Consider the following 24,415-nt stretch of genomic DNA (forward strand, 5'->3'; position numbering starts at 1 on the left):
CTAATAGCTACTTAAATACAAGGCAGATGTGGTGTAGTGGAAAGAACGTAGGTTTTAGAGTTAGATTTTAGTTCATTATCTGCCATTTCCCACGTTGGTATCTTTGGGATCTCTCCAATAAATTATAAACTTTTCAAAGACAGTAACTCCTACTTTATCCATTTTTATATTCAGGTTCCTGTCATATTGTAGGCATTTAAATGTTTGTTTGAGTGAACTCAAACTATTGAGCTTTAATTTCCACACCTTGTAAAATAGGAGTTATAAAAAGTTTCCTTGTAGGACATATCAGGGGCCTATACCAATACCTTGTTTTTAAAAAATGCTCAGTAGATGTAGCTATAATTATTTGAAAATATGTAAAAGACAGGTGAATGTGTTATGCGATGATGAGAATCTGAGTTTCTAGATAACTACTTTTTGTTACCTGTCTCCACATAGTTATATCCTGCTATTTCCATGATTTTTAAAGCTGGGAAAATGTTGATTGTTGGTTCCATACACAGTTCACTTGTTACTGTTTTTTTTTAGTTTATGTTTTTCATATGTGGATTTATTTTTACTTTTTTAGGCTGATTCAATGTGAAAATGAGGTAGGGAAATTGTTGTTTATCACAGAAATTCCAGAGTTAATACTGGAAGACCCCAGGGAAGCCAAAGAGAATTTCATTCTGCAAGAAACATCTGTAATAGAGTCACTGTCTGCAGACGGGAGCCCAGGTTTGAAGTCAGTGTTATCTACAGGCCGAAATCTAAGCAACAACTGTGACACAGGAGAGAAACCAGTGGTTACCTTCAAAGAGAACGTTAAACCACGAGAAGTGAACAGAGACCCAGGAAGAAGCTTTCCTCCCAAAGAGGTGAGAAGGGACTATAGCAAAGGAATAACTGTAACTAAGAATGATGGAAAGAAGGACAACAACAAGAGGAAAACTGAAACCAAGAAATGCACCTTAGAAAAGTTACAGGAAACAGGAAAGCAGAATGTGGCAGTGCAGGTAAGCTGTATTTGAACTATAAAGCAGGTAGAGGAAGGCTGACAAAAAGGCAAGATTTTTCATTTTGTTCCTAAAGCCTTGAGAATTGACTGTTGTGGAAATTTCAGTTCATTCTTTGAGCGCATAGTAAGTTTATGTTATAAGCTATGGTAGGAGCTTAATTCAAGTTATGTAGGTGAAAAAAATCTCAACCAATATAGGATGTTTGAAATGAGCAGTTGCAAAGCAGTCATTTCCACAGAGGGTTATATTTTCTTTGGAAGCTGTACTTCCCATTTGTTAATACTATAGTAGGAAATTGGAGTCTTTTATAGATCGTCATAGAACCATAAATACTTTAAGACTTCTAAAGTTTGTTGTGGTTTTTTTTTCAGATTCACTGTAGAAAATAATAAAATACATTCTTAGTAAAAATAAGAGGCTCTTTTCTTTACCATTTATGCTATCCAAGCCAGTTGCATTGTATCACTTAAATGTTAACCTGGCTCATGGAAATTTGTAAAAAGATAAACACTGTTCAGTTATTCATAACTTTAATTTTTCATACCTTTCCAGAGAGATACAGATGATTTCATATAAACAAAGATTTTTACTCTGTTCTAGTTTTATTATTACCATTAATGTTTGAATACTTAGTAGCTGAATGATTTGTTAATTTTAGCAAATATATTTGTTTGTAGTAGGTATGAGGAACCTTACATTGTTGAAGGGTGCTTACAAATAAGTAATACCTTCAGTTATTTCCCTAATAGGGTTTTCTGAGAAAAGAAGAAATAGAAACATATTATTTCCATTTTTAAGGTTAATAGTAGGTGGAGAAATAGAGACAGACTTGGAAATTGAGGAAAGACAGGGAGAACGAAAGGTGATGGAATAAGGAAAAGAAAAATGCAATGAACTAGGAAGCCAAAAGATCAGAGTGTAAGGAATAGACAGTCAGCATTTCCTTCCTGCTTGCCTCCATTCTCTAACTGCCTCCTGCCAAAATATAGGCTGTACTGCAGCCTCTCAAATTTGCCTGTAGATGATTAAAGAAAGGCATAGTAACCAATATATCACCACCCTCTGTACCTCTATTTGCTATAAATGCTGCCTGTTTTACCTCATCTTGCCCAACTGAAAAGCCCCACCTTGAATAGTGCACAGGATGTCTGTTCCTCTCTAACTCTATGTATCAGATCTCAGGGCCTGTTCCTTATGCTCAAAGTATCCTTATCTATTCTGAAGGGTGGTAGGATTGCAGAATGGAGAGTGGATGCCTGCCTTATATACTTGCAGCTGCCCAACATGTAATTAAACTGAAGGTGAAAGGTATCAAACCTGTACATTAAAAGTCATCATTAATTCACAATTCATGTATATTAATTAATGAGTTAAGAGAGTAAAGGGCCTTGGGCCCCATAACAAGTGGCTTCAGATCATAGGTAAATTTTATAACCTTTGGCATTAAATGTCTTATTTGTAAAATAAATGATCTCTGAGATCCTTTCCATATTTAATATTTTATGATTGTGAAAGCAAAGTAATTATTAGTAAAACTATGTCCTTATGTCTTTTAGTGGCATTTAAATGATTTTTTATTTCCTTTTTTAATTTAGGTGATTTCGAATATCTTCAGCATATGCTCTTTTTTTTTTGTCATAATGACCTTTTAAATATGTTCTTAAAGTATGTGATTCTTTCTGACACTTTTAAGTTTCAGATTATTATTGATACTTTTGCCTCTCTTGGCCACAGGTAAAATCCCAGACAGAACTTAGAAAGACTCCAGTGTCTGAAGCCAGGAAAACACCTGTAACTCAAACCCCAAGTCAAGCAAACAACTCCCAATTCATCCCCATTCATCACCCTGGAGCCTTCCCTCCTCTACCCACTCGGCCAGGTAAATACATGTTTTGTAATTTCTTCTGTGTAATTCTATCTGTGCAGGAGTTTCTGTTCATTCATTGAATGATTTATTCTCTATTGGAGTAACCTTACTGGGCCATAATGTTAAAATGTAGAGGGAAATTCTATGTTCCATAATGCTTATGAAATGGTTTGAGCCATTTCTCTAGTTTATATACAAGGGTGTGTTAATTCTCATGAAGGAATTCTTGTCACTAAACGTGGTATTTAAGAACTTCCCCCCCCACCCCGCTTAAAACCTGTTATTTCAGTGGATGGAAGAAAGTAGCCAGTATTCTATATTTAGTTCTTAAAATTATATTAAAAATTGCCATCATGGTTGATCCCTTACTCCTAAGAACCTCTTTTCCCCCAAGAAAATAGATGGCTTTTGTTTCCTTTCTTTTGCTGTTTCTTTAAAACTAAAGCTATATTCTTCTATTTTGAAGGGTTCCCGCCCACAACATATGTTATCCCCCCTTCCATGGCATTTCCTATGGGCTCAGGTTACACCTTCCCAGCTGGTGTTTCTGTCCCAGGAACCTTTCTTCAGCCTACAGCTCACTCTCCAGCAGGAAACCAGGTGCAAGCTGGGAAACAGTCCCACATTCCTTACAGCCAGCAACGGCCCTCTGGACCAGGGCCGATGAACCAGGGACCTCAACAATCACAGCCACCTTCCCAGCAACCCCTTACATCTTTACCAGCTCAGCCAACAGCACAGTCTACAAGCCAGTTGCAGGTTCAAGCTCTAACTCAGCAACAGCAATCCCCTACAAAAGCTGTGCCAGCTTTGGGGAAAAGCCCTCCTCACCACTCTGGATTCCAGCAGGTAAGTTACAGCTGGCTGTTCAGCTAAAATAGGAAGGGGGAAAGGCTGAAATTAGTACATGGTCAAGTAAAAATATTATGTAAGCTTTGAGGTAGTGTTGATTCTCAAAGCTTAAGTAATGACTTGTAATGAATGTGGAAATACATGTGTTCTCTGTTGTTGAGGAAAATTCAATTATTTTCCTTTTTACCTTCATGAAGGATAATAGATCCTACCTACTATTGTTTACTGTTAATGCTTGTCAACTTTATAGAAAAATATTTTCTGTAAATAATTCTTTCCTACTTAAGCACATACACACTGGAGAGGGGATCCCAGAATCAGAAGTGGATTAGAGAATCAGAATCTTAAGAGAAGTGCTAAGTAAGACATGGTTCCAGTCTTTAATATTGCCATCCCCAAAACATTGGAAGCCTGAGAGAGAAACACACACACATTTACATTCATGCATTAAGCCCCTTATATAATTAGATTGAAAGAAACATGAATTTAATGTCCATAATCTGTTCATAGAAAGCTCTGTTTATTGAAAACACACGAAGTGTAAAGAAAACTGCTGCACTGCTTAGGGCTTTTTGGTTGTAAGATCACTCCGGTTCATTCTGTGGTCCCTGAGTATAAGTAACATTGCATTTCATCCTCATCTTCTGACAGGCATCTCTTTTTCAGTATCAACAGGCAGATGCCTCCAAACAACTGTGGAATCCCCCTCAGGTTCAAGGCCCCTTAGGGAAAATCATGCCTGTGAAACAGCCCTACTACCTTCAGACCCAAGACCCCATAAAACTGTTTGAGCCGTCATTGCAGCCTCCTGTAATGCAGCAACAGCCTCTAGAGAAAAAAATGAAGCCTTTTCCCATGGAGCCATATAACCATAATCCCTCAGAAGTCAAGGTCCCAGAGTTCTACTGGGATTCTTCCTACAGCATGGCTGATAACAGAGCTGTAATGGCACAGCAAGCCAATATGGACCGCAGGGGCAAACGGTCACCAGGAGTCTTCCGTCCAGAGCAGGATCCTGTGCCCAGGATGCCATTTGAGGTATGTGTCCATACCTAATCACCAGGCACTTTAGAGATAGGTCTGGGGCTGCATATGTTTTGAATTTTAGATAGGTGTTATAAAGATCACTCTGATCCATTAGTATTACAGAATGCAGCTGAGTAATTGATGCAGCTCAAGGTCTCCCCTTCAGAATTGCAAATATGTTTGAGTTTGACAAGGTGAAGAGTTCTGTAACTGATTTTGAACTGTGCTGTTCTAGCAGATCATGTACAGAAACCTCTAACACAATATGTTAGAGAATTCTGAAACAAAGAGCTCTTCTCAGTTGGGCTGAATCATCTAAGTTTAAAAGTAGGTTTCCTGAGAATTTAAACAAATTACATTCTGAGAGGAACATCATTAGCCAATTATCTTAGATTATGGAGTTCCCTTTCCTTGCCCTTTTTATTCGTGAGAAACAGACGTGTGTCTACTTTTAAAAAGATGTTTCTTGGGCGGGCCGCGGTGGCTCAGCGGGCAAAGTGCTTGCCTGCTATGCCGGAGGACCTCGGTTCGATTCCCGGCCCCAGCCCATGTAACAAAAACGGAGAAACAGAATACAATAAAACAAGAAAATGTTTAAAAAAATGTTTCCCTTTCTTCCTTCCTTCCTTCCTTCTCTCTGTCTTTCCTTTAAAAAAAAAAAAAAAAAAAAAAGATGTTTCTTTATTAGTGTAGGAGATGCTAATTGCTTTATTATACTGCATTGTTTTACTCATTAGCCATATTAACCTTATATGCTCTGCTTTATGTTTATCAATATTTTTGCTTTCTTTTGAGTCTTGATCTTTCTCTGCCATTGTCCTTGTGTCACTTTGTGTTTGCATTTCTGAGTTGTGAGCCTTTTCATTGTATACTATTTCACTATTAATTACTTTCCTTGCTTTTAGTTGCCTTCGTCAGTCTCATTATGCTACTACTCTTTCGTGCTTTTCTTTTGGCATCCCTTATTGCATCTCACTCTAATCCTTTCTGTCACTAGGACCCCAAGAGCTCCCCTCTGCTTCCTCCGGACCTGTTAAAGAGTCTGGCTGCCTTGGAGGAAGAGGAAGAGCTGATTTTTTCTAACCCTCCTGATCTTTACCCAGCTCTGCTGGGGCCTCTCGCCTCTCTTCCTGGAAGAAGCCTTTTTGTATGTATTTGACATAATGTGCTTCTCGCTCTAACTCCAACTTCTTTTCTGAGATTTTATAGTAAATAGAATAGATGATTTCTTCTTTCTAAGGCTTTCTATATTTGTAGAATTATGAGACACATTACCTATGGGCCACAGTGACCCAAAAATGGAAGTAAAACGTGGCAAAACATTTCTGATTTCATAGCTCCCACAGATTTTAAAGTCACAACCTGGTTGCATGGGTTAACTGGTCATATGCAGGATATGACTTTGCTGGCAAGGTAACTTAATTTTTAAGTGGATTTCCATCTGCACTCTAGAATTTCAAGGATTGTATAATCTTGCTAAGAAATAGCAAGATTTTTCCTGAGATATACTCAGAATATGAAAGGAAATGTGTTCTGGATTTTTTACTGATGCTATTAAACGGTATGTGACTCTTCATTTTGCTTAACTGACCTCAGGAAGAGCCCTGTTCTAAATTTAGAACCTGGTTCACAAACAATAAAACATGAAGAAGATTATATTTATAAACATGTTTGAGTGCTAAAAATGAGTGATAAATTCCTATCACAAAGATAAATAGGATGACATAAAATAAAACCTAAGAATTTATTAGTAGTATCTTAAAAAAAAATAACCTTCTGAAATCTTGCCTGCATTTCAAAGAATGTCATTCTATATACTCATCAGTGATTACATTTTACTAAGGAAGAGGATGGTGGAGTATACAAGATGGTGAAAAAAAGAGATGTATCCTCTGTGGTTTTCCTTCCTCTCTCACACCATCTTAATAAAGCACAGAAAACTATTCTTAGTTTTACTTTCTTACTATTTCTTTTCCCATAAACGAAAGGGCAAGAAAACATTCGTAAGATTAAAATACATTATTTTTGGTATTGGAAGAAATAAAAGATTAGTGGCTGTCATGATAGTGGCTGCTGCTCTTAGCAGTTTGAAGCTCCCTTAATAAATGGCCTGGGTGAGTGTCAGGAAAGGCCTCCCATACTTTCCCCCCAAGTTAGTAGAACTAAAAGGTCTCCTAGAAACTTTAAAATGATAGTTTTGACTGAGATAGAAGGGCTGTAGAAACCCAGCTGCTATACTGTTACCTCTACATGTTCGCCTTGTTTGCTGCTTTTCTGCTGGGTAATTTGAGGAACTGATTATAGTACCTCCCTGTCCACTAGTTTCTGTTGCTCCAGCCCTTTCTGTTGGAAATGAAATTGATGGTGGAAGAAGTGTTTTATTTTCCCCAGTCTATTTTGTTGCATATTTAAAAAACAGTGAAGGGGAAAAAATGAAACAAAAAACTCTTGACTTTAGCCTTCCATTGTTAATGATTTTATGTATATGAAAGTGTGTTGCATGTAGTAGATGTTTAATAAATGCTTTGTTGACTAACTGTTCAATAACAGCATTAGAAATTTAGCTTTTTTTTTTCCAAACAACTTTCTTAGGGCCGATAAATGTAAGCTTGACTTTTAACAAGTATTTTAATAAATTCCACAAATAGAGCTGCTTAGGAAACATAAAACCATTTGGATTTGAAAGACTTTTTGAAGTCATTAATGTCAGTGGTTTAAAATATGAGTGAAGTGGGGGGTAAGCGGACACGACCTCTCCTCTGTAGAGTCTACACCTCTGGAGTTTCTCCCCCAGCCATTGCAGCCTGCCATTCAGTGTTTGCATATTCAGTGTCTCACTGACTCTTCAGAACTTAATGGAAGAGGATGACTGCTTTATCTGAAGTCTCTCCTGAACACGATTAAAGAGTTCAGAAGCACCAGGCACACTCTTTGTAACTCTAAGAGAACTACTGCATGTGGTACAGACTCCATGCTTTTGACATTGCAACTTTCCATGGCAGAGAACAACAAAGAGCACACTGGAAAATTTACACTTTGTCAGTGATGTCTTAGTGATGTCTTTCTCTTTCTACATGAGAAATTGAACATACTGCTTGAAAGTATGGAAATGATTGACCATTATGAGGAAATCAGGAAGACCTCTAATGATTTTTTATAGAGTAGTAAGATGTTAGATCTGATTAAAGTTTATCAAAAATATAAGGTTTTGATTTCTAGTTGTGAAAAAAATGTCAGTATATCCTGTGTACTTCAGTAATCAAAGCTGAGCCTGCCCAAAGAGCCATTGAAGAAAAACACTAAACTATCTAAGGGGTCCTACCACCAGAGAAAGATGTGTCAGCCAACAACACACATACTCAGCAAAACAGAACTGCTAGAGGAGAATGACCATAACTTGAATACAAAAAAATAATAAAAGTACTTAAGGAAATTCAAGGAGAGCGCCTATATAAGACATTCTAGATCTTAAAAAAAAAGAGAGAGAGAAATGATTCCACAATTTAACATATCAAAAGTAGATGAATTCAGATCTAAATTTGTATTCTGACATCAAGTGCAATAAATACTTAAAGCACAGAAAAAAGTTTAAAGATAAAAAAAATTATGAGGGAAAATTTAAGAAACTTGGAGGTTAGATCCAGAAGACTTAACATGTAAATGATAGAGTCCCAAAGGAAAAGCAGGAACAGATGGAGAAGAGACTAAATAATAGAAGAATGTTTCCCTTAGCTGAAAAGGAACTTGTATTTGCTGCTTTAGAGTGTTTACCAAGTTCCAGGCTGAATTGATGAGAAAAGGCACACATATGCCTAGGCACATCCTGGTATAATGCCTGAACTCTTACAGATAAAGATAAATATTACAAGTTCCCTGACAGAAAGAATAAGTTACTTAAAAAGAACAAAAAATTTCATAGCATGTCCAAACTTCTGAAAGAAGATAGTGGCCTAAGATCTCATCCTCAACCAAGATACCATTTATCAGCTGAGTCAAAGGAAGGATTTGTGAGGATATGGAAATATCTGCAAATGTATAAAGAGTGTCGTTCTCATGTCCCATATGAGGAATTTACATTTCAAAAGACCCCAGTAATCAGCAGATGAACTGGGACTGATATTTATTTAGAGAAAGATGTAGTATGCGATGAAACTTGGTGAGGGAGGGTATGAGCGCATGCTTGCATGTCTGTGTGTGTAGTTAAGTGTGTAGTTAAGTTAAGGATGTACTGGAAATATGTCAGTGCTAAATTAGAAAGCTTATGCTAAGGAAGAGTCTAATACTAGTTTAGATTTGAAACTGCTAAACATTGTAGTTTGTTAGGGGAAGTAGCAGACATTTTTTAATAATGGGAAATACAGATGTGATTTGAGTACAGGGAAATGGATGTTAACAGTAGAGTGGAAAATATAGTGGATCTTTCATGTTAAAAAGAGGATATAAATAGAATGACTAGCAACTTATCAAACCAGTATAGAGTGAATAAATGAGTAAAATGTTGTATCACAGCAAATATATTGAGATTTTTATGCTTGCCTCTGAAAGTTTTATGCTATTAGAGTCCTGTGGTTTATATCAGTATTTATTATACAAGTTAAAATTGAGAAATGTTTAACATGTTTAATCAATTTATTTAAAGATCTTGATAAGAAACCTATTACATGATAATATAAATAACATTTAATGAAAAATGAGAGGGATTTTGAGGGGGGGGGCGGATTCCAGGGGCTAAAACAGTGCCAAACAGTTCAGCATCTTGTTTTGAGAGTATTTTAAATGTTACCAGTAATGAGGGGGTTCCTGAGGTTCCTGTCCAGCAAATTCCTAGAACTGCTGTTTTCCACGATCTGTGGTCCCCGCTAGGACCTCTGATAAATTAGATAAAGAGGGCTCTCTCTGACTCACCTATAGCAAATGGCACATAGCTGGTGTCATGGTATTAACAGATTTGAATTCGTATCTTCTAAGCCTTATGTTTTACACAGTGGACCCTCATGAGCACAACTGTGCTTAAATAGTAGCTTTTTATTTTGATTCTGTAGTATCTTAAAATTATTAATATTAGGACAATGGAAGGCATAATTTACTTTTTTTTTTTTTTTCAACTGTGAAGAAATCCTTATTAGAGAAGCCCTCAGAGCTCATGTCACATTCATCCTCTTTCCTGTCCCTCACTGGATTCTCTCTAAATCAGGTAGGTAATCAGTAAAGAATCCTGCTTTGTGGTTTTATTGTAGGCTATAGAAAACAGGGAGAGAATTCTAATTGTCTTATCACATTTGAAATTAAATTATTTTCTTTACCATTCTATTTCAGTATGTTTATTTTTCTGTTTTTTTAATTTTTCGTATTGGTGTTTCCCCAATATTTGATTTTATCTCCTTTGTCTGATTAGAACAAACCAGAGACTTACATTGTGAGTTTGAACCCTTGAACTTCTCATTAATATTGAAATCCTTAGGGCTTTGTTGTTCAGACAGAGAAATAATTTACATTTTATTTAACCTGGGTGGTTTACGTAGAAGAAAATAAAGAGTGGGGGAAAGAAAGCAAAAGAGAAAATGAATTGACAGGAAAATTAAAAAAAAGAAAAGAAAAAGCCTTCAGAAGTTTCCTTAAGGTGTATCAAACATCCATGACCATGATCAATGTATTTTCTTAATAATGTTTATAACTTACCTATCCATTGTCTTTCAGGAAAGATACCCAAATAACAGTGTGTTCAATGAGGTATATGGGAAAAACTTGACATCCAGCTCCAAAGCAGAACTCAATCCCTCAGTGGCTCCCCAAGAAACGTCACTCTACTCTCTTTTTGAAGGGACTCCGTGGTCTCCTTCACTTCCTGCCAGTTCAGGTATTAACTAATCAGCTATATAAAACTTGCATTTCTTGTGCACTCAGATTGATTGAGTTAGTATGCTTCTAAGTATAAATATATTCGATTTTTAACATAGCTTCTGAATGAAGTTAGAAAGCCTGGTGAACTGGTTCATGTAATAGATGCTACTTTAAAAACTTTATATCTTCCTTAACCAACACACTTGTAAAGGAGAAAAGTAGGGTTTCAGCTTACTTGGTATTTGGTTTCAGCTCTTTTTATTTTATTTGTAGACATTCATTATTTGTATAGAAAGTTGCACTTTTTAAAATAGAAATTTTTAAGATAGCATGTCTCAGAAGTCTAATTTATAGTAATTCTCAGAGTTAGGCTCTTCCATTTCTGTTAGAGAAGGCCCGAAATGGACATGCCAGGCCGTGTATGCAGTTGACAAAATTGCCTACTGGTTTTTTGGTTTGTGTTTTAGGCAAAGAATTATGTATGATAAGACAAAGTAATTTATCTGGCAGGTGTTCCATTTGGTGGTCCTTTCCTCCAAAGCCCTCGGTTATATTCAGTTGAATCTTAGTGGTCATATCTACAGAGAATCTTAGTTCTTGATATGTTTGTGAAACATTAATTTAATTTCCTATGTTACTATTTAATAGATCATTCAACACCAGCCAGCCAATCTCCTCATTCCTCTAACCCAAGCAGCCTGCCAAGCTCTCCTCCAACACACAACCATAATTCTGTTCCATTCTCCAATTTTGGACCCATTGGGACTCCAGATAACAGGGATAGGAGGATTGCAGACCGGTGGAAAACAGATAAGCCAGGTGAGATCTGGGTTTCATCACCTAGCACAAGTGAAATAACTTTATCCTTCCCTGGGATTTAGCACTTTGGCAGTGATTGAACATCTTCTTCTAAACTTATCTCTTTTTATCCTTTAGCCATGGGTGGGTTTGGCATTGATTATCTCTCATCAACATCATCTTCTGAGAGCAGTTGGCATCAGGCCGGCACTCCAAGTGCCACCTGGGCAGGTCATGGCCCCTCAATGGAGGATTCTTCTGCTGTCCTCATGGAAAGCCTAAAGGTGAGTGCATTTGAGGAGCAAGAACCACAGCTACAAAGATGCCTCCACTTTCACTCACATAAATGGTTATGCTTATTCCTTAAGGCCTTAGAACTGATTGATGCATAGCACAGAAAAGTCCTAAAACATGGTTTGCCTTATAAAATTCCTGAATGCGATTTTTGTATTGTATTAACTCAGTGGTGATAAAATGGAGTCTTCATGGGAACAGAAACATAAATAAAGGTTTTAGTTTTGGTCTAAGGTTAAGAAAATTTGAATTCATCTTGGAATGTTTAAGCCTCTTCTGTACCAAGTCAAGAGGTACCTAACTTTAGAAATACTTTGTTTGCCTAAAATCCATAATAGCAAACACCCTATGGAACCACATGGAACTGAGTTTTAGTTAAAAGACTTTATATAAAATGTAATTTCACTTTTTCTATTTTAAAATAATCTTAATGGGAACCGAATATTCTTAAAGACAGTCTCTCATGGATTTTTCTGATAGCTGAATTTAAGGTTTAGGGTGGGTTTTGGGGGACATACTTGGCTGGGATTGAAGAACAAATCCCTTTCAGACAACCAGGCATTTGACCTCTGCTGACAAGATCTGGGCTGTTTTTCAGTCTATCTGGTCCAGTTCCATGATGCATCCTGGACCTTCCGCTCTGGAGCAGCTGTTAATGCAGCAGAAGCAAAAACAGCAGCGGGGACAAGGCACCATGAACCCTCCGCACTGAGGCCAAAGTGGCAACCCTGGGAATGAAGGCTCCATAAAACCATGGCATGTTGGGTTTGCAGGACTGGCCCACACAGTCCGCTGCAGGTGGCAGCCCTCTTTTCTTTCTCGCTGTTAAGAGGGTGTAAGTGTTCCACCAGCCCGCTGAGTGTGCACGAAATGTCCGCAGTGCAACAAAAAGAAAAAACCATCAGGAACTCTCCGTCCCCCCGGTGTTCCGGAGGGAGAGAGGAACTGCTGTTTGTCTCACTCAGTTACCTGATATTACCGCCTCTCACCTTCTCCATCGTGCATGTCCCCAGCCACATGGGAAGTGAAAGCTGAGAAGGAAAGGCAGATGGGTGAAGCCAGTGGGAACTTCTCAGTCCTTTTTTCCTCATTGGGGAATAAAATAGGAATCCATTAATGATTGCTTTGCTGACTGAGAATGTAGTTGAAATTTTTCCAAACATCTTTTATTATTGTTATTATTCTCAGTAGTAATATATCACACTGAATTCTTCCATACACAGATGGGCTTCTAGTCAGTGTGTAGCAAGGAAAGCCCCGTTCACTGCTCCTATGAGAGGATGGTGGTGGCAGGTTGAGGAAACTTCAGCCAGTGGAAGAGTTCCATAAGGGAGAGTACAAGGTCTCACCTTTCACTCAGAAAGTTCTGGTAGGCCCTCCCCTGGTCTGCAGACTCCAGCAAGATAGGCCTTTCACTCTGTAGGTGCTCTAGCCCCAGTCGAGGATGCAGTGTGGGTAGTGGTGCTGGGCTGGACTAGCAGGTGACTGCTGTAGGATTTTAAATTAACGTTTTGATTCCTGTACATTTTACGGTAGCATAGCAGGCAGTCCCTCAGAAAGCAGGCTGTTCCATTCATGGCCTAATACATTTTAATAGGTAGAAGCTTTCAGTGTGGTTATTTTTTGTTTGGTTGGTTTTTGTGCTCCCATCCTACTCCCTGCCCACCTCCTGCCCCTGCCTCCATCCCTTTCTTACCCTGTGCTGTATGCTGGTAATTGTTTTTATTCCTAATGTATACATCTCACCAAGAAGTTACAGCATGGGGTCCAGGAGTTGGGGCCTAAAAGACAGTCTGAAGAGGAAGGAAGCAGCAGTGTCTACATAGCCCACACAGGGGCCAGGCCTCTGCCCAGCTGCAGCCTCCCAACCTCCATTTTCAGAGTGGAATTCAGGGCAGCATGGACATGTGCATGTCATGCACAGAAGAAAACACAACGAGGTCCATTATGGAAAAGGCTGAAGAAGAAAAATAAACTTTTTATTTGATATTTATTAGGAGGAAAGAGGACTGAAAATTTTCTTGTGTAGGAACAGAAGGACAACATTTCTGTTAGTCATTTCCTGGAAAAATAATATTTTAAGGGGAAATTATGGAAACAATCTAAATGTCCAATTGCTGTGCTAGTGTAGAGTTTTTTTCTGGGAGGTTTTTCCATTTTTGTTTATGTGTGAGAGGTTGTGTGTGCACACATGCCCATCTGCTCTCCTGGAGGTGGGAAGGACTGTGTGTGTGAGTGAGTGGAATTAGTTTGGGACTTCAGAGCTGGAAAACAGCTGCAGAGCAAAGCACATCCAGGAACCCAGGTTGTCACTGGAGTCTGTGCAACCCCAGCAATTAAAAGGGGTGGGGTAAATGCTCATTGCTCTTCTGAGAGTGATTGGAGCCCCTGTATGCTTATATTATTGCTCTTTTAATTTCACATGGTGTTTGAGGTTTTTTGTTTTTGTTTTTCAAAGTTCTGAATGGGTGAAGCCCCCCTACCCCCAATGGCAATATGAAACTGTTTGTGCTTCTCTCCAGCCCTTCCTTGTGTCCACCTTTTTCCTATTCCCTCCTTCCAAAGCCTCCTCCTCTACTACCTTTACCTACTTTGTGTGTTTGAGCTCTGCAGTCAGGCAGCTGCAACATTCCAGTGTTTGAACTGTCACTGATTCTTGCACCCTAGACAAGCTAACCAGGTTCACCAGCTCACTCCCAATAGTACCCAGGTCCCATCTACAGCCCCATTTCTGCATGAGAATTTGGTGTTTGGAATGTTTTCTGACTCTTGGGGCGGGGTTCCTCGCCTTATCCTCACTGTGGAGTAATGAGGAGGGAGGGGGAGGAAATCTTCATCAGAAATTGCTTTTGTGTAGTCAACTTTTCTTTTGTGTTTTTGTTTTGTTTTCCTGTTTTTGTTTTGTTTTGTTTTGGTCTGTCTGTGCAAGACCTGCAGCTGTTGAAATCAGCTTTGCCTTTAATTAAACCATGTTTTCTCCAACCAGACTTGAGTATAGTTTGTTTCTTTCCTCTCCTAAAAAATACAGTATTAAAGAAAATCTAATTTGAAAAAAGGAAGACCGCTTCAGGGTTATATTTGCTTTCAGTAGCATTCTAAAGCAATACATTATTGTAAAAAGAGATGGACAGAAAGAAACTGGTTGTCAAAATTTTTTTATTTAAGAAGGAAAGAAAGAATGGCTTCTGTAAAGAAGTTAACAGCTCACCACTATTATTCTCATTATAGCTGTTACTTATGTAAGTCAGAAATAGTGTATCCTTTGGCCTATAAAAATCACAAAGTGTGTTTGGCAATGACAGTAATCATTGTTCTGAGCTGTGAGGTTGTTCTGCTTCAGGTTGTATCCAGATTGCCCAGTGGTAGCCTGTTAGACCCTCAGCAGCATTCTGGAAACCAGTGCCATAACTTACCCTAGGTGTGTGCATTGTTTTTGTTTTTATTTAATCTGCAGATTTTATTGAGATACCTTCACATACCACATATTCCATTCAGTGTATACGGGCATTGTCTCATAGTACTGATGTATGTTTTTATACTCACCAGCTAGCTCTGCCTCTAGGTGTTGAGCTATCTGGGCTCCGCTTAGGGACGTTGTACTGATTCCACCCACAGTTCATTTCCTAACTCTGCTTTCTATAAACACACCTACACATTTGTGAAATTGTTAGCAAAAGATACACATGCTATACAAGAAGTAGGGGGGTGGGTGGCGAGCTTAAGCCTGGGTCCTGAGGTCTAGTGTTTATGGAATCCTTCACTCAACAGTGAAAAAGTGGACCATTTGGTTAAATGATAGCCAAAATAAAACCTTAGCATTCCATTATGTATATTAGTAAAAGTACACATTATACAGTGTTAACTAATAGGATACTACTAACCATCTGGCTCCCTGAACTCAGCTTTTCATTGCTTAAGTGCTAGTGGCATATATTCACTATTAAACTCTTAAAAACCATTCCTCTCTGAGAAGGCATAAAGGGATGTAGTTCTAGTGTTTAATTCTCTGTGCAATTTAATGCTGTGTATTTGCATGGGAACCTAACATACTGAAGGTTCTTTTTAAGCAGTGGAACTTGTCATGTAAAGAGAAAACAAGTTAATTGTGTTATGTGCCTTCTGAATTACCTATAAGGTTACTTCACACCCTGAGAGACTCTGAAAGTAATGGTATGGGAACACCAAGGTTTATACTTAGCTCTTGGTCCTGGACTCCCGGTGCTTTGTTTTATTTTTGTAAGGCAAATTTTTTATTAAGGTTATCACAGAAAACTGTACCAGTCTTAAGTGTGCAACTCAGTGAAATGTTCTCAAAGTGAACACACCTATGTTAAGCCAAGATCCAGAGCAAGAAACAGATCACTAGCACCCTATAAGATCCCTCATTCCCCTTCCAGACATTCCCCCCCGCCCCAAGTTAACCATTATCCTGGTGAGTTTTTACATCACTACCATCATTGTCATCTAATTACATTAACAGGGAAAAGCAGGTTAATACTTTTCCAAACTGTAATGTCTCAGTACAGTTTATGGCAGAAGAATGCTAAATCTTGCAAACAAATGACAGTGCTTCCTTTTCTTCTAATGTATAGATTGTGAAACATCTTAGACATCTCGGGGAGTTCTTTCCAAATCTTCAGTTGCATATTCTTCAACAAAAGCTTTGGGGAAAATGCCGACCTTCCCTTTGCACTCACCTTCCAGCCATTCTTCATTCACTGATGAGAGAAAAAGTACACATCAGTTCTAAAACAGGTTATGGGAGAATTTTCCTATCTGGGTATTTCAGACATCTGTCAGTGCTTCAGTTACCTCCAAATGTGATAACAGGGAAAAGTCAGAAAGTGATTTGAGGTATTAGCCATCTTACCAGATTCAGGCTCAGATATGATAATGGAAGCATAAATGGCAAAAGAATGAATTCTAATCTTGAGGGAAAAAATTGAACAATGAATCTTTAGGTATTTTTTAACAGAAAGGAGAGTTTTAAGTGAGCTTTATTAGGATCTTAATTTTGACTAGAGGAAAAGGACATGCCATTGTGATTCATCAAAGAGAGATGAATCATGGTAGAATTGGAGGTGAGGGTGGGTTTAGTATATGTTTGTAAAATATAAGGATTTTAATAGCTCCTAGTTTGAGCCTTTAATAAAGTATAGATACTGTGCTAGGATATTTATACACTCAAACTTAATGGTAGCTTAGATGTAGCTCCCCATTCTACTAAGGAAAAGGAGGCCCAGAGAGATTAATAACTTATTTCAGAGTCATTCTGCCAATATCAGACTACTAAAGTATGCCCTACGCCAAAGCCTAGATTGCACAAAACCAAGTTCAGGAGTTCATTATAATGCTAATTTCTGGGTAATGATTCCTAGATCAGATATCACCGGTGCCTAAATCCCACTCCTAGAAGTTCTGTAGGGTGTGGCCTGTGTATCAGAAATTTTTTATTTTTTTATTGGTTCCTAGGTAATTCTAATTAAGAACTAACTGTCTTGATCCTTCCTACTTACTGTGAGGGTAATGGACCAAGCAGAAGCATTTACTTGTTCTGGGTTCCTGGAACAAATCACAAATGGAGAATTTCACGGCTGGCCCCAGACCGTAATTGGAATGCGTTTTAGCAAGGTCCCCAGGTGATTCACATGCACGTTGAAGGTGGAGAAATACATTGTGGATGAAATTATCTTGGCTATTGACTGTGGTTGACGCGCCCCCAACCCCACACCATTGTTGAATTCTGTTGTTTAAGCATTACAATAAAGTCTCAGTGTATTACAGGGATAGTCTGAGTTAAACTTAGACTTTTGTACATATCATAGTAGGAGCACACTGCCTTCTCTCCATATCTATGCAGAAGGTTTTTTTTTCCTTTGTGTTCTCTCACCTTTATCTCTTCCCTACCCTTCCCCCACCCCACCCCCCAGAAACTGGACAGTTTAGGCAGTTGGTTGATATTGACACACAGAAAATGTCACTAGGAGTTAATGAACCCAATTCTTACCGTTATGTTTACATTCTCCCTTGTTAGAACATATACATGAGTAGTGCATCTTCTATTTTTTACTACCCATGTTTTGAGGTAATTGCCACACCTTATACACTCCTACCCGTTAACTTTAAAATCTCCCACTCTCATTTCTTAATTCATTGGATTTTCTGTTAAAATGGATAATAGTATTAGTTTCCACTACTTTGCATTGCTGATGTACAGCATTTCAGCCATGTGGACAAGGCTTTTGTGATGGTGATCTTCTGTTTCAACATAGAGAAATAAGACCACGTCAAATCATGAGTTAGAATGATGCTTCTCAGAGTGGTCAGTTGATCAGCATGCATCACCCCACAGCTTGTTAGAACTGCAAATTTTTGTGCCTGCCCAGACCTGATTTTGACCAAGGTATCTAAAATTTCCCAAGTGATGCTTAGGCATACTGAAGTTTGAGAAGTGCTGAGTCAGAACTCTCAACTTCCTGTTTTGATTTTTAATGTGTCGAAATGTGTCAAGTCCTATAATCAGGATAGTCACCACAGACACAGAGCAATTATGAATACTTGCTCTTAAATCTTACCTTTTCCCTTTTCTTTGAAAAGTGGATCAATTCAAAGAACTTTTTGCAGAAGGTAAGCATCACCTGGCTTGGTGCAAAAGCAAAATGATTCCAGCCACCTTCAAACATTAACTCTGGGAATGTGAATCCATGGTTTCCAAAGCATAGCCATCTTTAGTAATCAAGAAGCCATCTAACTAGGCCACTTGTTGCTGCTTTGACCATTAGACCAACAGACAGAGAATGGCCAAGCTTTGCTCCCTCCAGCTGAAAGCTAGGAAGGAGATTGAAACCACTGACTAAAATATCATCCGTAGGTTATTGTTTTCTTCTCTCTATCCTTGATCTTGTTTCTGGGGACATTTAAGTTAGATTTCATAACCCTGGAGTAGCACTTACCCTCTGACAGCACCAGGATTCTATCTCCTTCCAGAAAATCCAGGTCCTCTGGTTGAATAGCCTCGTAACTGAAAAGTGCTATCACTTGGCTCCCTTCCTTAAAATGAGGTTCTCTTGTCTGGTTATTAACATCGTATTTTTCACTTTCCTTGAGTTCATCTGGAAAGCCTTGGTCACCCTGAAATAATAAAGGGCCATTAGTTTTCCTAAATTCCTAGCCAGTGAACCTTGTACATCACTAAAGGAAGCAGTTAATGAAATGTCAGCAAAGCACCTGGGATATAAACTCAAAAAAGCAAGTTTGTGATTGGTGCGTAGCATAAACCTAGCATGTACTATATTAATATTGGATGGTCAGATAAATGAAACCAAAAGGGCAGCAGGACCAAATATAGTCTTTAATTTACTGAAACCTTGAAATAATCCTGAATGGGGTAGACTAGGCATTGTTGATTCTTCTTTTTTATACGGTGGAAAATGTTAGTCACAAGTGAGTGGCAGAGCCCAAATTCAAAACCTGATTTCTTCCAAATCCAACACCCTTTCCGAAGCACAACACAGGGGACCTTGTTGAAATGCAGATTTTCAGCACCATCTCCTAACTACTGAATCAGAAATTCCCTGATAAGTGGGGCACAGTCCGCTGTTTTAACAAACTCTTTAGGTAATTCTAATTCTCAGTAAAGTTCAAGAACCACTGCACAGCACCATACTATGTGTAAGGCCATGAAAAATTCCACTTTTCTTGGATAAGTGATATCTATATGCATTTTCTAGAGAAGTGAATCATAGGATTCAACGAGTAACTAGAAACAACACTATACTAATATGCTATACTGTTAAAAGTTCTAGTTTCCTGGTTCTGTTTGCTCCATCTTGGCATATCCTTTTTATTGACAGGCAGTACAGTGAGGTAGAAGTGACCCAAAGAAATACAAAGACCCAGTCTGTAAACCAACTCCACTGCTTACCAGCTGTGTGTCCCTGAACAAGCACTGTAACCTCTCTGAACCTCAGTTTCCTTACCTGAAATTGAAGCTAGAAGAATTAAGTGAGATGACAGAAGAATAATAGTTGGCATTTATTGAGCACTTACTCAGACAGTACTATTCTAAATATATATGAATATTTCAACATAGTTAATGACAAGAGTTTCTTCCAAAGAGCAGATGCTCAGAAAATGCTGGTTCATTTTCCTTCTCTTCCAGTGTGTGAATGAAAGTTACCTGACTAGCTGCCTCCTAAGGTAAGGGATAGTACTAAAAAGAGTTCAATAGTGAATGCTGACAGTTCCAAAAGGACTGTGTTGGAAATTTGAGGAGGATTATCCATGAATAGCCTCTGGATAGATTGAAACTCTCATAAAAAGAAAAAAAAAAATAACTTTTAATAAAATAAAACACTTTTTAAGTGAATCAGGTTACGTTAGAGCAAAATTAGGCAGAATCCTATCAAAATGATTTGAAGGGATTAGCCAAAAGACAACTGGAAAACCTAGAGTGACATTTCAAACTTTCAGGGGACCCCTTGCACTTCCACTTTTATTTACAGGATCCTGGACCCTTTTTATTTCAGGCACGAGGGAATCTTAGCCCCAGTGATTCTACTTCCTGAAGGCAATTTTCTAAACACTTTGCAAAAACTATCCTCTTTAATTTTTACTCTCCCACTCATTTTTTTTCCGGCAAGCATTTGTCTCTGATTTGGGTGAGTCTACCAAAAAAGCCCTTCCCCTAACTAAGCAGAAACCCCTGCCCAGCTGTGGGAAGGAAGGCTTGCAGAAGGGACTCTCATCTCTACCGTGGCCCCAAGACCTGGAGAACTGGAATAGCTTTCCTGCCTGGTCAACCTAGAGTGACATTTCAAACTTTCAGGGGACCCCTTGCACTTCCACTTTTTTGAGAAATTTCCATTTCTCAAAATCCCCTTGCAAGTGAAAAACAGCAGCTCTCTAAAGGATTCATGTATGAAGTGGTTCATTTTATACACCTTACACTGATGTTACTGCAATTGCCACAAAATGCTAAGGCAGACAATAGGTGAGTAGAGAACTGAAACGAATGGGAATCCCCTATTAACAACAGCATCTGTCCACTGGAGACTGGTCTCATTTACAGACCATCAAGGGCTCTCTCCAACCTCAGCACTGTGGAAGCAGAGCTGATTACACAGAGAAGCAGCCCATTGGCTACTCTAGCTGATCTCCCTGTCTTGTTCTTATGTCCCATGAATCATCAAAGCAAGACCTGCCTTTTTTTCTCCCCCACTCACATCCAAGTTCAGCAGTAAACAGGCCTTCCATGATCTGGCCCCTGTTTGTCTCTCCAACTTTGTCTCCCACACTCCTCATGTCCAGTAACACTGAGCCCTTCACTCCCTACGTTGATCGTTATGCTGTTACCCCTCTGTTTTCTCCATCTATATAATACATCCTGACCTCCCCCACCTGGCTAATTTATGTTTACCCTTTTAAGGCTTAAGCAACAAACTTGATTTAGGAATTTCTCCAGGAAGACTATTCTGACTTGCCCAAGTCCATAATTTTTGCGTTAGGTGCCCTCCCATGTGACTTCCACGGCACAGTATGTCATTTGTATATCTCAGTACACTTAACAGATGTTTTGTAAGTATTTGTTTGTTCATATCTTTCCCCCTAAGAAAGGCCTGTGTCATCTTAGGTTTTTTTTTTTTTTTTTTTTTTTTATCTCCAAGGCCTATCTACAGAGCAGTAGGTGCTGGGCAAATATTTGTCGAAGATTAAATGTCAATAACCAACACTGGAAACTTCAACACAAATGTCCATCAACAAGTGAATGGGTAAACAAATTGTGATATATTCATACAATGGAATGCAAAAAGGAATACTGAAATGCAAAAGACTAGTGTACTAGCCACTTACATGAAATTTCAGAAAAGGCAAACGTGTGGTGAGAGAAAACGGACAGGTGGGTTTTGGAACTGGAAGCAGGAGGAAGGGATTAAAAGCATCACAACAAAAAGGAACATCTACTTTTTCCCTGCAGACTAATGGGCAAAGTTAAGAGTGTCAGCTAGTACTTCTGGACCTTGATTTTGTTCCTTACTCCCTTAATTCTTACTGGAAAGTCAGTAACTCTTTCCTAGACATCAGGGCTAATAAGAGCGCCTGTCCTTTTACTGTCCTTGGTTAAGAATATAGGCAGACTCTGGAGTCCAAATGCCATCTAAATCCTGGCTCCGCTACTGACCAGCTGTATAATCTTGTTCAGGTTGCTTGACATAGCTTCATCTTTGTTTCCTGAATTATAAAATGGGGATAACACCTACCTTGTAGAGTTCTGGGATCATAAGAATTAATACATAGAATGCATTTAGCAGGGTAACTTCCGCATGGGAAATTCTCCTATTGGTAGGAATTTGTTACCAGAATCGTGTCTTTGTGAAGTGAATGCTCACTATTGTCTTCCACCCCTAAATGGTTTTCCCCATGGGAAGAAAAGGTGAAGAATGGCTATGAGCTTCCCCTCAAGTTGTTACTTCATTCCAACCTCTTTTGACGATGGGGATGAACCATGAAACCATCAGGTATGGCAGCAAATGGAAGGGGCTGGAGACTTTCTCTGGGTTCTCGGGCCTCCTGGGCATAATTTTCTCTTTGGAGAAACCCTCTTCCTGCTGCAGCTTGAGTAAGGATGCAGAGGAAAGAGAGGCAGAACTGTGTTTAATTACCCATCTTGTCCCCAGTACCGAATGCCTGGCACACACAGAAGGTGCTTGATAAATGTTGAAGTGTTGCTGAATAAGTGGCACAGTGGAAACATGACCTTAAGTGGCCCTGGGCCCACCTGCACTCACCACTGTGTTCTCACACCACAGAGTCAGACAGTAGCTTTTCATTTGACCCCAGGCAGCCTTCATGCTTTCGTCTGAAAGGGGCACCAGCTCATTGCTGTCAGGAGGTCGATAGCTGGGAAGGTATAAGAACCAAGTCAAGAAACATCAGCACAAAAGAACTTCCTTCTTCTCTGTCCTCCAGTCAGTACCAGGTCCCTAGCTGCCTGCCCCCTTAACTGCTGCCATCATGGAGCTCACCTCAGCTTCGTGTGTTCCGGCAGGAGCTCCAGTTTCTTAGATACCATGTCTCGGACCTGGATATAGGGGAGGCCTGGCCGAGTCTCCATCATCACCGTGAACTTGTAGTGCACCTTCAGCATGCAGAGCACGGGGACACTGAGCTTTACTTCCTGCAAGAAGAAGCAAAGGGAACTCATGAATGTCTGAGGCTTCCTCTAGGCAACATCTCCTGGACCACAATAGCTTTTTATGTGTGGCACAGGGCGTACCCTATGTAGGAAGAGAGAGGCATAAGTAACTGGCTTTGTAATATCAGGAAGGCCCTTCAGAGGTCCTTTAGCCAAACTCTTGCTTGAGCAGGAATTCTGGCTGAGCAAGATTCAGCCCATCAGCTGTGGACCAGCAGGAAATGTGTGCATGGAAGGGGGGATGAGGGGGAGGGAGTTGAGGGGGTCCCAACCCATGTGCTCTCTGTGTATGGTGGCGACTGGCTCTCCCCCCTCCCTCAGAGACTCTGTAACCCAGAGAAACATGTGCACGGTGGAGAGCCCTGCCTCCATCCCTTACTACTTGACACAGTACCAGAAAAGAATGTTACCTGTGGCTCTTCTCTTTGTTTCTGACCTAAACAGAGAAGATAAGGAGTTAGATAAAAGAAAATGGTGATTCAGCACTCTAGGCCAGCCCCCACCATATGCTGAATGAAACCTCTTAGAGCTGGGGACTCAGTTTTCCCCTTTAATCTCTGGGATGATTATTAACTTTAATGCTCCGTGGAGGAAACACGAAGGGCAAAACCAGGAACGCGTGCACAAATGCAGTCTCTGTTTCTAGGTAATTATCAAAGGACCATCGTGCCATCACCAGTCCAGGCGGGTGCAGGGGATCCCCAGGGACAGTTTGGTCAGTGTGCCCCAAGGCAATAAAGAGCAAGTGTGAAAGATGATCCAGGGGGCCACAAGAGAGAGCAGAACCACTTATTTTTACCTCATCCTTTACTTTTGTGTACGTGTCCTAATATAAATAGTAGTGTACATCTAGTTTATATTTCTTAAAGATACAGTAGAGGGGGTTCATGATCAAAAAAGACCACTATATCAAACCCAGATGAGCATGGATCTCTTGGGAAGTTTTTTCTAAAAATACAGATCCCCAAGGCCCATGCCAGCCTAAAACATCAAAATCTTAGGCCTAGGAATCAGTATTCTTAAAATCTTCCTAGGTTAATCTGTGATCCTTGGTTGGTCCCTAGACTGAAAGGATTAAAAAAATTAAACTATCACAGACTTTTTGAGGAGCAACTTAAATTTATACATGTTATTATCATATTAATATTAAATATGCCAGATATGACAACTGTATTGTGGTTATCCCGGAGAATGTTACTATTCTTAGGAGATACATGCTGACATGTCTGGGGTAAAGTGACTTGAGTTTGCAACTTGCTTTCAAGTGTCTCAGGAAAAGAAAACCCTATGTACAGAGAGGTGAGCAGGACAAGCACATGGTGCAAAATGTTAACAACTGGCAAATTTAGGTGAAAAGTTCTGGTGTCTTTTACACGATACTTTCAACTTTTCTGTAAGTTTGACATTTTTTCAAAATAAAAAAAATGGGGGAGGACGGAGTGATCTAGGTGACTCTGATGATCAAGTGGTCATGGCAATCACTGCTCTAGAATCCAGACAGACCAACTCTTAATTTCATCTCTACAGTAAGTCAGCCACCGA

The 24,415-nt window shown here is 39.3% G+C and overlaps 2 protein-coding genes across 2 annotated transcripts in view; one reads left to right on the forward strand and one right to left on the reverse strand.

Moving 5' to 3' along the window:
* SMG7 (SMG7 nonsense mediated mRNA decay factor) overlaps positions 1-13,543 on the forward strand; it is a 49,271-nt gene extending 35,728 nt beyond the window's left edge. The window contains 10 exon segments of the mRNA XM_077157200.1: positions 572-998; positions 2,736-2,880; positions 3,335-3,717; positions 4,387-4,758; positions 5,744-5,893; positions 9,860-9,940; positions 10,444-10,603; positions 11,236-11,406; positions 11,524-11,669; positions 12,278-13,543. Of these exon segments, the coding sequence (XP_077013315.1) occupies positions 572-998; positions 2,736-2,880; positions 3,335-3,717; positions 4,387-4,758; positions 5,744-5,893; positions 9,860-9,940; positions 10,444-10,603; positions 11,236-11,406; positions 11,524-11,669; positions 12,278-12,391 (2,149 nt within the window). The 3' untranslated portion in view covers positions 12,392-13,543.
* A 2,358-nt stretch (positions 13,544-15,901) lies between these two features.
* NCF2 (neutrophil cytosolic factor 2) overlaps positions 15,902-24,415 on the reverse strand; it is a 28,661-nt gene continuing 20,147 nt past the window's right edge. Inside the window, exons 11-15 of the mRNA XM_077157201.1 lie at positions 23,284-23,309; positions 22,704-22,855; positions 22,467-22,578; positions 18,633-18,810; positions 15,902-16,397 (exon numbers count right to left, since the gene is read on the reverse strand). Coding sequence (XP_077013316.1) covers positions 16,285-16,397; positions 18,633-18,810; positions 22,467-22,578; positions 22,704-22,855; positions 23,284-23,309 — 581 coding nt within the window. The 3' untranslated portion in view covers positions 15,902-16,284. The remainder of the gene's footprint in view (positions 16,398-18,632; positions 18,811-22,466; positions 22,579-22,703; positions 22,856-23,283; positions 23,310-24,415) is intronic.

This window comes from Tamandua tetradactyla, chromosome 4, assembly GCF_023851605.1.
Source record: "Tamandua tetradactyla isolate mTamTet1 chromosome 4, mTamTet1.pri, whole genome shotgun sequence".
Lineage (NCBI taxonomy): Eukaryota > Metazoa > Chordata > Mammalia > Pilosa > Myrmecophagidae > Tamandua > Tamandua tetradactyla.